Below are 16,116 nucleotides of genomic sequence, written 5' to 3'. Positions count from 1 at the left end.
CGTGATGCTTAGGCAATACAAAGCGCGCAGCGAACGGCGCTAAACCACATCACATTTTGCGGAGGGTCGGACCAGAGGACGCACGAGGCCTCCTTGGCCGACCAGCAGAATTGTCCGAGTCCGTAGTCGACGCATGTGGACGCTTTAAGCTCGAACTTAAAGCGACCATCTCAATATCCGACGACTGTTCGCTAGAAGTGCTAGCGCTGATCCTCGATGTAGAAGAGGACGGCGACTGCACAGGGTCAGCGTCTGTAGATGATCTTGGCTCCCGTACAAGCGATGACGAAGACGGCGGCGTGGGGTCCTCCTCAGGCGTGATGACAGTCTCGTTAATGACGAGGTTGACGGAAGAGGCTGAGGACGTCAAGCTGCGGTCGTCACCGTCGACCTCAGCTATGTCGGCGTCCCTGCTCAAAACCACAACGCTGGCCGCGGACTGCAGCGCGGGCTCCGAGGGTGGCACGTTGTCAGCATAAGATTTTTCCAGGGACACAGTAGGCTCGGCCCCCGTATCATCACGAGCGCTCGGAGAGACTGAGGCTGACGCAGCAGGAACCTTTCCTGTCTGCTCGCTTGGTACAGTACTGGACGCATCAACAGCAGACTCCGGCTCTTCCACGCAGCGACGCTGAGACGCAGTGGAAGCATCCGTAACGGCGGCGGTGTTGGATCCGCCGGTCTCCTTGATGGCTTCAACGGCTCCCTGAGCGGCCTGCGGGGGCGCAGGGCGTGCCGCAGCCTCCGAGTACGAGGGCTTGATAGCGCACGCCACAGCAGTGTGTGGATCACCACAACGACGACATGGTAGCACGCAACCCTGGCATTGGTGCCCAAAGACCCCACAGCGGGCGCAGGAAGGAGCCGTGCACTGTGCCCTGAAGTGCGCAGTGGACCCACAACGCCGGCAAACGCGCTGCATGCTCTTGTAGTGACCCGTCACGCGGTGGCCCGCGACCTTGATGCAGTTGGGTACGGGTGACTCTGGCTTCATTTCAATTCGCACATAGCGGGTCCCGGTGGTGACAGTGGGACGCGATCCCATGACGCCGCGAATAATGTACAGCACCTTGCCAAAAAGGGAGAGAGCTTTCGCAAGGGCGTCACAGGGTACACGTGCGGTCAGAAAAAGAACAGTCACCTAGGTCACCTGCGGGCTCTGGGGAACTATGGCGACGCGTTCCTTGCCGATGGTCAGGCAGGAAGCTTCAACGATTGTAGCCATGGCGGCTTCACTCTTCACAGTCACTTGGTAGTTGCGTCCACCGAAGTGCTGGACGCAGTAAACTTGCTCCCATCCAACAACGGAGGCAGTCGCATCGACGACATCCTCCGGACTAGCCCCCTCAGGGATGACGACATCAACGGCAAGAGCCTTTGTAGGTGGCTGGCTCACCATATTGAGGTGCCCGCCAGCCGAAGGACACCTTAACAAGAGTACGTCCAAAGGTCACACACCGGCCACCTACGCAAGCCGGCGGCCGGACCACACACCGAAGTGTCCACCAGAGAGGCGCGCCGAGCGTTCAGCAGGTGCGCATCGGCTCTGCCGATTCTCGGCTGGAGCCCCGGATTTTTTCCACCCCGGGCCAACAACACCTGCACCACAGTGCTCCGGAAGTCACAGGGGATCGGCGGATATCTTTTTTTCCGAGGTGAGATCCCCTTTTACAAATCCTGGCAAAGCGAAGTTTCGACCACGCTGGACGGCGCCGCGAGGCCTGACAGCGGCGCGAACGCCTGGCGTGGCGGAGCGCCTCCTCTGCGATAATATGGCCTTCCAACAAGCCACCAGCCAGGATATGACCCGGAGGCGATGGCGTGGACCACCGTTCATCCCCAGAACCTGGGTGAGACAACAGCAGCAAGCTTCAAGAGCGCCGCGCTCGCTGCCGCGGTAGCTCGCCGAGCGCAGGGCCGTGCCCTGAAAGCGGCGTCCGTCGACGCGGCCACCCCTGCCGCTCCCGCCGCCGGCGCCAGCTCCGACAACTCCGCTCAACGCACAGCGGGCCGGCCTCTTACGACCTGGAGGCCGCAGCCATTACCAAAACCGACACCCGAAGACTTCGTGGTAGTCATCAAGCCGCGAACTCGAGTATCATTGCAAGAGGTATTCGAGGAGAACGGATACGGGCGGGCGTTCATAGCCTACCTCGGACCGGACTGCTCGCAATTTTTCACAATTCTTCCGGTACGCGACCAAAATTTAATTCTAATTTACACTTCAAAAGCTGAAATTGCAGATAAAATTATCGGGGACTTCGAGATAAATCCGCAAAATAAGAAAGTCCAACTTACAGGCCACCTAAGGCAAGACGGTGGTAACGTCTGTTACGGCGTGGTAACAGTACGAAATACAGACACAGCGGAATCCCTCCGCTCAAGTCTCGAGTGGCGCCATGGCGAGATTCTGGATATACGCAAATTCGGCACGTCAAACAAGGCGCGAATAACATTTTCCGGAAAGCTGAAGCCGCGCTACGTACATTACGAGTGCATGCTCATCCAAGTCCGTGAATACCAGCGCGCCATCCCGGCCTGCGGTCACTGCGGTGTTGTCGGTCACCGTATGGACGCCTGCCCCGGCCCAAGACCGGACAAATGTGGTGTGTGCGGCCAAGAAGCCGAGCTCGTTGAGGGGGTGCGGGTCTCTCACGAGTGCGTTCCAAAATGCTTTCTGTGCGGCGGAGCCCATACCACGGGGGCCCGCGGGTGCGTTGCAAAGTATCGAACCCCCCCGCCCCTGCGCCCGGAGCAGGGACCGACGCACAAGAAGGGCCGCCGTAAACGCCGGAAACGGCGGCCCCGCCAAGCCAAGGACAAGGGAGCCAACCAGCCCCCGAGCAAGCCAGACGGTCCGTCTACCGGCAAGCCAGGCGGTCCGTCTACTGGCAAGCCAGGCGTTCCATCTACCGGCAAGCCAGGCGGTCCATCTCCCGGAAAGCCAGGCGGTCCATCTACCGACAAGCCGGAGTTGCCTAAGGCAGTACCACCGCCACCCCAAGCCGACGTGGAGAAACGAACGAGTACCCCCCCACCAGGTTCTTTGCGGACATGGGCGCAAGCCGTCATCCAGGGATCCCAGGTGAGCAGCAAGGGCAGGGCAGCCCCTCCTCATACCCCCCCCCCCCCCCCTTCCAAACCGCCGACAAAAACGGCCGAGCAATCCCAAATTTCCGCCCTCAAAGAGGAAATCGTTAACCTACAGAAGCGTCTTGCCCTCACTGAGGCGCGCCAAAATTTTCCAACCCAAAGGCCCACTCCCCCCGCGGTGGAGGAGATGGATAGCGACACACCGGCGAACGCGCAGACTGCAACCGCGCAGTCTGCGCTTGAGGCGAGGGTTAGCGCACTTGAGGCCCAGATGAACTCCGCATTCTTCGCCTTAGAAATGCAAATCGCAACCACCATCAAGGCGGCTCTAGACAAAATTCCTACCATTATAGCCGCACATATGACGAAACAAACTCTAACTACCAGGCGCTCCGGCCAACGCAAGCGTATAAGCAGCCCCAATATTAAGGCTGGTAGACCAAAAGTCGCACATGAGGAACAGGAGCCCGCCCTCAACCTGCCCAGCGTGACGCAACCTGCTGTCATTGGGGCACCCGGCTCAGAGGCGGGCCCCTTCCCAGTAAGCATAAATTCTAATCATAATCATGGCGGACATTCATAAACCGCGATGGTACTCAGGCAGCAATTCGGCCCCTGTCCAAATTTTACAGTGGAACTGCAGAGGTTTCAAGGCCCGTGCTAAGCGGGCCGACCTACGGCTTTTCTTAACAACGTTCCCCAGTCCTCCTGCTGTAGTGGCCCTCCAAGAGCCGGGGGACACAGCCACCCTCACAAATTACTCAGTGTATCAGCAGGATGCGCAGAGCTGCCTCTGCGTACATAAAAATTATACGGCCTCCCCGGTGGACCTGGATTACAAGGCGATTTTCTCGTATGCGATGGTGACGATCCTTCCGCTACGCAAACAGGACCCCCCATTACACGTACTCAACGTTTACAGCTCTCCCAAACTTCCAAACGTCACATTTGCAGACTTATTCAGTCGGGCGTTAAAGGTGGCGAACAGGGATCCCCTCATAATCGTTGGGGACTTTAATGCCCCCAGCCCCTTATGGGGATACATACGTGAAGAAAAACGAGGACGCAAGCTGGCGGAACTTGCGTCAACGTTGGGCCTTACTCTTCACACGGACCCTGCACAACCCACTCGCATTGGGAACTCCGTGGCACGCGAAACGTGCCCAGATCTCACCTTTACCAAAAATATTAGATATGCAGAATGGCACAACACCGAGGAAACCCTGGGTAGCGACCACTGCATTCTTGCGACCACAATCTGCACCAAACCCCTTACAAGACCTCACACTAAAGCAACCCTTCCAGACTGGACCAAATTCAGATCCAACTACACTAACCCTACCCCTATAGCGGATCAAGGTTACACTACCTGTGCACAACACCTCATCTGCCAACTCAAAGATACCAAACACCACGTTCAGCTCTCAGAGGCGAACCCGGCGGTGGACAACCACCTCCTTCACCTCTGGGAGGCCCGGCACAGCCTCGTCCGCCGATGGCGCCGGCAGAAGTACAATCGGCAACTCAAAATCCGCATCGCGGAACTCACCCAACAAGCGGCAGAGTATGCGGCCCAACTCGCCGACTCGAACTGGGTAGACCGATGCAACACCGCTGCTCGGCAAATGTCGAGCCGGAGCACGTGGCGCCTTTTCCGCGCCCTCATTGATCCGACCCAAACCCGCACCGAAACACAAAAACATCTTCAACGAGCAATTCACACCTTCAACGGAGACACAGCCAACCTGGCTGACGCGCTCCGAGACAAATATCTGTACACAGACCAGGATTCGCGTGGTCCGGCGTACTCTTATGCAGGTTCTGAGAACGCAGAGCTGGATCGAACGTTCCAGCTTCACGACCTCAAAGCGGCCCTGGCCAAAATGAAACGAGGGACAGCCCCGGGCAGGGACAAGGTAACTGTGAAACTTCTCGCTAACCTACCCGAACCGGCCTACGAGCGGCTGCTCGAATACTTCAATGCCATCTGGACGGGAGGTACGCCTCTCCCAGTGGATTGGAAGACGGCTCTCGTCACATTCATACCCAAACCAGGCAAACCTCTCAACACTGACAACCTCCGCCCCATATCTCTCACTTCTTGTGTGGGGAAGTTGATGGAGACCATGGTCCGTGACAGACTATCCGCCTACCTAGAAACGCACAACGCCTTTGCAGACACCATGTACGGGTTCCGCCCACACCGGTCCGCACAAGATGTGCTGCTGCAACTTCATAGAGAGATTCTTGATCCCGTCGAGCACCCTAGCGATGACAAGGTGCTCCTCGCATTGGACTTGCGGGGGGCTTTCGACAATGTTACTCATGATATCATCCTCTCCCACCTGTCCCAAGTGAACTGTGGATACAACACATTCCAATATATCAAGCAATTCCTCACAGATCGGCAAACATATATCCGACTCCAAGACAGTGAACATGGCCCGTACCAACTTGGTACGCGAGGGCCTTCACAGGGAGCAGTCCTCTCGCCTCTTCTCTTCAATCTGGCCATGATGCAGCTCCCTACCCTGCTGGGTGAGGTCCCGGGTGTGCAGCATGCCCTGTACGCGGACGACATCACCCTCTGGGCAACACACGGTTCGGTTGGAGGAATCGAGGCCAACCTGCAGCAAGCGGCGGCTATTGTGGACGATTATGCACACCGCTGCGGCCTTGAGTGCTCCCCGAAGAAATCGGAATTCGTGCACATACGTCCCAATCCAAGGTGCACAACCAAAATTGCCCTCTCCCTGCTTAGTGGCCCGAAACCTGAACAAGATGAAATCAGAGTATTGGGACTCTACATACAAAAGAACCGCAAGATTGACACCACGCTGAAGAAACTCCGCAAGGTGGGGGATCAGGTGGGCCGTATGGTCCGCCGGGTATCAAACAAACGAGGGGGGTTGCGATGCAAAGACGCCCTGCGGCTGGCGAATGCATTCGTAACCAGTCGAATACTGTATTCGGCACCATACCTCCACCTGCGCAAATGCGATGAGAACGCTTTCGAAGTGATTCTCCGAAAAATCTATAAGAGAGCTCTCGACCTCCCAATTGCAACATCCAACCAACGTCTCCTCGGCCTGGGGATGACGAACACCTTTGGGGAGCTGCGCGAGGCTCATCTCAGCAATCAATACTTGCGGTTAAGCAAAACACGTGCGGGTAGCCGCCTACTGACCCGCCTCCACATCAATTACACAACCCAAGAGGAGAAGCGGGTATCCATGCCCGAGGCTTGGCGCTTCGCACTAAAGGTTCGCCCCCTCCCCAATAACATGACAAAAGATGCCCATGATGGCCGCCGCCTCGCGCGAGCGGAGGCCATTTCCAAGCAGTACGGTGCTCGACCAGGGGTATTTTACACGGACGCGGCAGGTCCATACCATGGGGGTTGGTACACGGCTGCCGTTGTCCACCAAAACAACCCAGTTCAGGGCCTCACCTTCCGTGCCCCCAACATTACATTCGCGGAGGAAGTTGCTATCGCACTTGCAGCTGCGGATCCAGCGTCCCGAGTCATTATCACCGACTCAAGAGAAGCTTGCCGCAATTTTGAACAGGGCCAAATTCCAGATCGTGCTTTCCAAATTTTACACAGTTGTGAGTACCGGGATTTCCCAACCCGGCGCACCATCATCTGGGCCCCATCACATGCGGGGATAGAGGGAAATAAGGTAGCGGACACTACCGCCCGCGCGCTTAACCACCGGGCATCGCCTCTCTCGCCGCCTGATCCGGCTACTGATTTTAATCCGGCTATTACTTTTCGGGAGATCTCTCTCCTGTATCAAAACGCTCACGGCCGATACCCACCCCCCTGTAAAGGCCTCAATAAGGCAGAGGAGCGTTGGCTACTTCGCCTCTACACCAACACGGTACTGTGCCCGGCAGTGCTCAAACATTTCAATTCGGCCTTTTCGGGCGAGTGTCCACACTGTGGGGAAGTGTTTGCGGACACGTATCACATGGTGTGGGCATGCCCTGCCAATCCTGCTTTCCGACCCCACCCCCACACCACCCGAGAGGACTGGGAGGCTGCCCTGCTCGGCTGCTCAACTCTCCAGGACCAACGAGCCCTGGCGACAAGAGCCCGGGCCGCCGCGGAGGCCACAGGGGTCCCGGACTAGGGATCCCTCCTAGTGATTGTGAGGACCGGGCCCTTCAGGCACGGTCCAAGCAATACCTCTCTTGTATATAGTATAAATAAATGTTTTACACCACCACCACCACCAGAGACTTAACAGGCTTACTGTAGAACATACCACTCACATTCAAAATCTTTAGTAAAAGTCGAAAGATTGATTCGTGACTGGGTAAAGAGCTCAGACGAGTAAGTGCTGCAAAATGACCGACCGCGGTGCTTTCTAAATAAAAGACTGTTGGCTTGCACAGCCTCTTATGTACCGCTTTGCAGACTGTGGAGCTTAACGTCCCGGAGTGACATGTGCGCTTTGAATGATGAGGTAATGCAAGACTTCGGATTAATTTAAGCCACTTAAAGTTCTTTAACCTTCTCTGGCATAGCACATCACAGCAGCCGTTTTTGTATTTCGTCTTGATCTAAATAAGGCCGCCGTAGCCGGGATCTAACCCGCGACGCCAGAATCAGCAGTCAAACGCCAACCGAGGCGTTGACCTAAGTAACTGGGCACACAGTTTCGGTCTTCTGTGTGCTGGTGTTAGGCAGCGGAAAACCGCGCAGAAGAATGAAAATCTTCAAGGAATTGAAACCGCAAATTTTTTTCGCTGATTACTTGTCTTCGATGCTGCCGCCCAGTTCCTGTCATAGTTAGTTCCAGTCACTGCTCACTCGCTGTCGGGTTGTACCTACCCCTAACAGCCACGGCAGAAAAACGAGGTGACAGCGCTCAACTTATTATCCACTGGTACATCTATTTCTCTATTAGAAATGGGGGCACGACGACATAGATATTAAGGCGACAGACTTTAATGCCTCATCGTTGTCGACAGAAGGCTGTCAGCAGAAGAGAGAGAGAAAAAATTCAGGGGCACTTTGACTGTCTAAAGTGCGTAGAGGCGAAAGCGTTTTCCGCACCACTTTCGCTGCTTCTGTGGCACTGGTGGCGTCACATATAATTGAGTACTAATTACTAAGTGATGACAAATCACTAATTAATGATTGATTACTGATGAATGCCTGAATACTAATTAACTGCTAATTAATGAAGCTTAAGCTTCGCCTTTAGGAGTGGAACGCGACAGCGTTTTGTAGCGCTGCCAGGGAGTCCACGGAACGCCACCACCCGTTCGGCGCGATGCCTTGCCCTTTGAACGCAACACTTTTTGAGGAAAGGAAATGGCGCAGTAACTCTCTGTCATCTCGGCACCAACCGCAACCGCACCATAGAGGCAGGGAGGAAGTGGGAGTGAAAGAAGACAAAGAGGGCCCGTTATGAAGAAAATGAAAATTGTATTTGAGGAAAGGAAATTACGCAGTAACTGTCTCACATATCTCGGTGGACACCCGTCAAAATTCAGGAGGGCACTTTTTTTCCCTAAAGTGTGGTCACTGATGTGTGGTTAAGATGTTAAGCTTCGCCTCTAAGAGTGAAACGCGACAGCATCTTGCAACGCTGCCAGGGAGTCCATAGAACGCCATTGCCCATTCGGTTCTACGCCTCGCTCGTCGGAGGCCGAGTCCATGTCCCTGCTTTTGGCATACTGGACTCGCCCGATGCACCCCCGCACTCCGGGAATCCCGGAAACGAGGCCGCCAACCTTTTAGCCCGAGGTTCTTTAAACCGGGCTCAGGTGCCCTCGGATCGGGGATTCACGAAGGAGCGCATGCACTCATTCAGCGAGCTGACGCAGGCCTACAGAACCTCACGCCAGCTCTACCGTCCGCCCCACCCCTCCCTAGATAACAAACACGCAACGCTCTGGCGCAGACTACAGACACACTCTCTTCCCTCACCCCTTACCCTAGCCCACTATCATCCCTCCTTCCCCACTCCAGCATGCGCCTTATGCCCAGAACCCTTCGCCTCTTCTCTCCACATCCTTTCCCTCTGCCCGGCGGACCCTCCCCCGCGGGACCTAGAGAACTTCAAGACCTGGGAGCACTGGGAGACCCTGCTGCGCTCGGAGGACCCGGCCGTGCAGACCATCGCAACCGGCCGGGCTGCCAGTGTTATGGACCTTAGGAACATAAACACTTGAGTGCAGTGGGGTCGTGCGGGGATCCTGGGGCGTGCCCCGAATTCCTTGTACAATAAAGTTTTTTCTCTCTCTCTCTCGCTCGTCGGTAAATTGGTTTTTGAGGAAAGGAAATGTATCTGGCTCTCATATCTCGGTGGACACCTAAACCTCTCCGGAAGGGAAGGGAGGAGGATGGGAGTGAGCGAAGACACCGTATTCACTAGACGCGCCTTTGTTCATTCCAAACCATCGAGCTGGCATGGCGGAGTGGATAGCATGCTCGTCTCGCACGCCGAAGACCGGGGTTCGATTCCCGAGCTCGACCAATTTCCTACTCCGTTTTATTTATTTATATGGCCTGAGTATGAAAGTTAATTAGGCTAATTGGGCAGTTATGCAATTAACTAAGCTCAGTCCCACTTAATTGGAGCATCACTATACCATCCCTTCAATTGGTTGCATAGTTACTAACCAAAATACAATTGGCCCCGTTTGAAATTCTCGCATGGTGACGTCACGACCGTTGCGACCAATTGAAAAGCGTGACATTTTCTGTCGACAACTGCTGCTTACAACGATGAGCCATTAAAGGCTTTCGCCTTAAAACTTTATTTACACAGGAATTCGGGGCACGGCCCAGGGTCCCCGCACAACCCCACTGCACTCAAGTATTTATGTTCCGAAGGTCCATAACAATGGCAGCACGGCCGATGGCGATGGTCTGCACGGCCGGGTCCTCCGAGCGCAGCAGGGTCTCCCAGTCCTCCCAGGTCTTGAGGTTCTCTAGGTCCCGCGGGGGAGGGTCCGCCGGGCAGAGGGAAATGATGTGGGGTGGTGGTGGTGGTGAAAACATTTATTCAGAACAGGAGGTGTTTGGATCGGCCCGTAAGGGACCGATCCTTACAAACACTAGGTGGAGGTCCCTAGTTTGGGACCCCAGTGGCGGTAGCCGCCGCCCGGGCGCGCCCGACTAAGGCTTGTTGGGCCTGTAAGTCGTGGCAGCCGAGCAGGGTCGCCTCCCAGTCCTCCCGGGTTGGGTTGGGGATAGGGGGAATGGCCGGGTTGGAGGGGCAGGCCCACACCATGTGATAGGTGTCCGAAGACACCGCACCACAGTGCGGGCAGTTGCCGCTAAAGGAGGGGTCAAAATGTTTTAGTGCTGCCGGGCACAGCAATGTATTGGTGAAGAGGCGGAGAAGAAGCCGCTCATCCGCCTTCTTGAGGCCTTTACATGGGCTAGGGTAAAGGCGATGGCTATCTTGAAAGTAGGTTGCGATATTTTTGAACGTATAAACCGGATTAAAATCGGGTTCCTGATCAGGTGGGGAGGAGAAAACAGCCCGGTGAGAGAGCGCGCGGGCGGCTGCGTCTGCTGCCTCGTTTCCTGCCGGAGGGTAGAGGCGAAGGTTGGTTTGGTTTGGTTTATTGGGGTTTAACGTCCCAGAGCGACTAAGGCTATGAGAGACGCCGTAGTGAAGGGCTCCGGAAATTTCGACCACCTGGGGTTCTTTAACGTGCACTGACATCGCACAGCACACGGGCCCCTAGAATTTCGCCTTCATCGAAATTCAGCCGCCGCGGTCGGGATCGAACCCGCGTCTTTCGGGCCAGCAGCCGAGCGCCGTAACCACTGAGCTACCGCGGCGGGGCGAATAGGCGAAGGGTTCTGGGCATAGAGCGCATGCCGCAGTGGGGAAGGAGGGATGATAGGGGGCTAGGTTAAGGGGTGAAGGGAGAGTGTGTCTGTAGTCTGCGCTAGAGTGTTGCGTGTTTGTTATCTAGGGAGGGGTGGGGAGGGGTAGAGCTGGCGTGAGGCTCTGTATGCCTGGGTCAGCTCACTGAATGAGTGCATGCGCTCCTTCGTGCATCCCCCAACAGAGACCACCTGAGCCCGGTTTAAAGAACCTCGGGCTAAAAGGTTGGCGGCCTCGTTTCCGGGATTCCCGGAGTGCGCAGGCACCCATATCAGCTCCACATGGCGGGGCGGGGGTGCATCGGGCGAGTCCAGTATGTCAAAAGCAGAGACATGAACTGGGCCTCGAGCAAAATTTTGTATTGCAGTTTTAGAGTCAATTAAAATATTCCGGGCTTCCGTGCGAGTGATAGCAAGTGCAATGGCGACTTCCTCTGCAGCATCTGGGGACCTTTCTGGAGGAAGAGGTAGTGTGAGGAGGGTGGATGAAGAGGAGTCCACCACAGCTGCTGTCACTTCATCACCCAAGCAGGCAGCGTCCACCCATGCGGCGTCCGGCTCGGAGCCGTACTCTCGGGCTCTCCGGCGCTGGTCATGGTGGGACGGGTGCATATTCTTCGGGAGCGGCCTGATGAGAAGCTCCCGGTGGAGGGGTCGTGGGATGGCGAGGAGGGTTGGGTCGTTGGCCGGTATTCTGATTACGAGGGAGTCCAGGATATAGCGACCTGTGGAAGTTTGTGTGAGCCTGATGTATTGGACCTGTCGGTGGGCCTCCATCAGTTCCCCGATCGTGTCGTGGAGGCCCAGGCCTAGTAATCGTCAGCAGGGGTGTCACGCTTTTGACGGGTGTGCAGCCAGATATTAAGGCGCAAGCCTTTAATGCCTCATAGTTGTAAGGAGAAGTTGTCGACAGAAATGTCACGCTTTTGAATTGGTCGAAATGGTCGTGACGTCACAGTGCGCGAATTTGAAACGGGGCCAATTGTACTTTGGCTAGTAACCATGCTACCAATTAAAGGGATGGTATAGTGATGCTCCAAGTAAGTGGGACTGTGTTTAGTTAATTAGTTAATGAATCAATTAGCCTAATTAGCCTTTCTAATCAGACCACATAAATAAATAAAATCGGGTAGGAAATTGATCGAGTTGGGGAATCGAACCAGGGTCTTCGGAGATCGAGATGAGCACGCTAACCACTTCGCCATGTCAGCACGATGGTTTCGAATGAACAAAGACGCCTCTAGTCAATACAGTCTTTTCTTCGTTCACTCCTATCCTCTTCCCTTCCTTTACGGCGAGGTTCAGGTGTCCACCGATATATGCGAGACAGATACATTTCCTTTCCTCAGAAGCCAATTTACCGACGAGCAAGGCGTACAGCCGAACGGGCGATGGCGTTGTGTGCACTCCCTTGTGGTGGTGGTGGTGGTGAAAACATTTATTCCGAACGGACAGGAGGTGTTTCGATCGACCCGTAAGGGACCGATCCTTACAAACACTAGGTGGAGGTCCCTAGACAGAGGAAAGCAAAATTCCATGAACTTTTCCATGGCGCACGCAACCTAGCAAAAAACAACACGCTAATCATACTAGGAGACTTCAATGCCATGGACAAAAGCTGGGGATACCAAACAGCTAACCCAAAAGGCAAAGCACTAGCAGCGGCAGCAGAAAACACTGACTGCACCCTCCTCACAGACTCAGACACTCCAACCAGAATCGGAAACAGCGTCAGTACCGACACCTGCCCCGACCTCACATTCATACGGGGAGCGGGACAGGCAGTGTGGGAGAACCTGTTAGAAAATCTGGGCAGTGACCACTATATACTTAAAACACAAGTAACCTCAGACAGGCTAAAGCGCCAGCTGGGATCGGCAAAAATTACGGATTGGAGCGCTTTTCGCGAGGCATGCGACGGGAATCTCGCCGCGAAAGGGATCCAATCGATAGAAGAGTGGGGAAACATGCTGAAAGAAAAACAGCGCAAGTACACTAAAGAAATCGCGCGAACGACGCAGACACCCGAGGTGGACGCCAGGCTGCTCAAGCTATGGGAAGCTAGACGCGGGCTCACCAAGAGGTGGAAGAAACAAAAGTACAACAGAAAACTAAAACTTAAGATCGCAGAAGTCACAGCGAAAGCAGAAGAGTACGCGGCGCAATTGGCAAGGCAAAACTGGCAACAATTCAGTGACTCCCTCAACGGAACTTTGAGCACATCGAGGACGTGGCATATACTCAAGGCTCTCATAGATCCAACAAAAACCAAGGCAGAAAACAACAAAGCCATCTACCGGTTAATCCACCAGTTCAAGGGACCAGATTCAGCACTCCTGGAAAAAGTACGCGTTAAGTGCTTCGGGGACACACACCCAGCAGCTTACGCAGAGCGCTATCGAGGAAGTGAAAACGACACCTTGGACAGACCCATCACGCGAGAAGAGGTCTACGCAGCGATTCGAAACACAACCAGAAATACGGCCGCGGGTGCAGATAAGATCAATAACGCACTCATCCGCAACCTCAGTGATGAGCTAGTCGCTGAATTAACGGACTTTCTCAACAAACACTGGGAAGCGGAGACCGTCCCCGAGGAGTGGAAACATGCGGAGGTTGTCATGATTCCTAAACCAGGCAAGAAACTACAAATTGAGAACCTCAGACCGATCTCGCTCACATCGTGCCTAGGAAAACTGTACGAACGAGTGGTGACGCTGAGATTACAACAGTACATGGAGGACAACGAACTGTATCCCCACAGCATGTTCGGTTTCAGAGCAAAACTATCGACCCAAGATGTACTACTTCAAATCAAAGAAGAAGTACTTGGGAACGTCCCCAAGAGCGGAGAAAACATAATACTGGCATTGGACATCAAAGGGGCTTTTGACAATGTCAGTCACGAGGCTATCCTTACGGGCATGAACGACCTGAACTGCGGAAGGAGAATCTACGGCTACGTCAAAGCCTTCCTCTCAAATAGAACGGCAACGATTGGCCTGGGGGAGCTCAGATCAGAGAAATTTCTTACTCCAAATAAAGGAACACCTCAAGGATCGGTCATCTCCCCTACGCTCTTCAACATAGCCATGATTGGCTTGGCAAAACAGTTAAAAGCAATCGACGGCATACACCATGCCATGTATGCCGACGACATCACCATCTGGGTCAACACAGGCTCGCTCGGAGAGAAAGAAGAGAAATTACAAAAGGCAGCCACCTGCGTAGAGAACTACGTCAGAGAAAGAGGGCTAGCATGCTCCACCGAGAAATCAGAGCTCCTAAGAGTTTGGAGAGGAAAACAAAATCGCACAGTCCCCACTAGCGACGACTTAAAGTTGAACGTCTACCTCGACGGGAAGTCGATACCGGAAAAAACACTCATCAGAATCTTGGGGATGTGGATACAGTCAAACCAACGCTGCACTCACACTCTCGCCCTACTCAAAGCATCCACTCTACAAGTGGCCCGCATGATCACGCGCATCTCACACAGACGTCATGGCATGCGAGAGGAGGACACACTTAAGTTGGTCAGAAGCCTGGTAGTCAGCCGAGTGACATACAGCCTCCCCTACTATAATCCCATCAAGAGTGAGGTACAACAGGCGGACGTGATTCTACGCAAAGCCTACAAAACCGCACTCCACCTTCCTCACAGCACTTCAACTGAAAAGCTCCTAGCCCTAGGACTACACAACACTTTCGATGAATTGAGAGAGGCACAACTAGTCTCCCAACTGCGCAGACTACAACAGACCCCATCTGGCAGGGAGCTCCTAAAGAAACTGGGCCGCGCCGATCAAATTCACGAAATACAGAGGACAGAAACAATTCCGGACGAATATCGCAACACACTAAAAGTAACGCCAATACCCCGGAACATGGATCCCAACCTACACAAAGCACGCAGAGAGGCAAGGGCTGAATACCTACAAAAGACATTAGCACCCCAAGAAACGACGGTATACGTGGACGCAGCCACATACACCAGAACAGCGGGGCAGCACAACAGCAATGCGGTAACAACGGTGATTGACTCAACCCTACGCGAGATCACCAGCGCATCACTACAAGACTGTACGATAGTCGAGGCTGAGGAAGCGGCCGTCGCTCTAGCGGCAGCGGAGGGCTATCGGTCTAAACGGTCTCTAAAAATCCTTACAGACTCACAAACAGCATGCCGCAACTACCTACGCGGCAGAATAGGGCACAGAGCGCTCCGCATACTCCGCTCTGGGGGCCACATAACACAACGACAAACAAACGGAGAACCAATCAGGCATACGATAGTATGGACGCCGGGACATACGGGAGTAACAGGGAACCAAGAGGCGGACAGGATAGCTCGAGGGTACACTTATTAGCGAGCATCCAACGTAGGCGACCTCGAGGGGAACGAACCTGTACCCCAAGATTATTCGGCGATTCTAAATTATTACAAGGGCTGCAGAAAGCGGTATCCACCACCGGACAACTCCCTTAGCAGAGAGGACTGTGTCGCGTGGAGACAGCTACAGACGGGCTCCTACCCGAACCTACACGTACTCAACAAAATATATCCAACACAATACAATGACAAATGCCCTTGGTGCCAAGAACCCCCCACGCTGTACCACATAACGTGGGCATGCCAGAGGATAAGCGTGGTACCAGTGATAACAAACCCGAGTGCGGAGCAATGGGAGGGAGTGCTCTCCAGCGATCGTCGGGTCGACCAAGAAGGTCTGATTCGGCGAGCAAAACTGGCAGCAGCATCCAGCGGAGCCCTGGACTAAGGGCAACCGACCTTTGAGCAAGATGGACGAAGCCATCTCAAAACCGCCGAACACAATCCGAATCTAGAGCTAATAAAGTTTTCACTCACTCACTCACTCACTAGTTTGGGACCGCAGTGGCGGTAGCCGCCGCCCGGGCTCGCCCGACTAAGGCTTGTTGGGCCTGTAAGTCGTGGCAGCCGAGCAGGGTCGCCTCCCAGTCCTCCCGGGTTGGGTTGGGGATAGGGGGAATGGCCGGGTTGGAGGGGCAGGCCCACACCATGTGATAGGTGTCCGAAGACACCGCACTACAGTGCGGGCAGTTGCCGCTAAAGGAGGGGTCAAAATGTTTTAGTGCTGCCGGGCACAGCAATGTATTGGTGAAGAGGCGGAGGAGAAGCC

At 54.6% G+C, this 16,116-nt stretch overlaps 1 protein-coding gene across 1 annotated transcript in view; it reads left to right on the top strand.

The window, feature by feature from the left end:
• The first annotated feature begins 1,135 nt into the window (after positions 1–1,135).
• Positions 1,136–16,116, top strand: part of LOC149370767 (uncharacterized) — a 103,463-nt gene continuing 88,482 nt past the window's right edge. The window contains exon 1 of the mRNA XM_089578553.1: positions 1,136–3,085. Coding sequence (XP_089434679.1) covers positions 1,817–3,085 — 1,269 coding nt within the window. The 5' untranslated portion in view covers positions 1,136–1,816. The remainder of the gene's footprint in view (positions 3,086–16,116) is intronic.

The sequence above is a fragment of the Amblyomma mixtum genome, chromosome 1, assembly GCF_055824585.1.
Source record: "Amblyomma mixtum isolate Tamu chromosome 1, ASM5582458v1, whole genome shotgun sequence".
NCBI classification, from domain to species: Eukaryota; Metazoa; Arthropoda; class Arachnida; order Ixodida; family Ixodidae; genus Amblyomma; species Amblyomma mixtum.
This window is presented reverse-complemented; position numbering and strand designations above follow the sequence as displayed.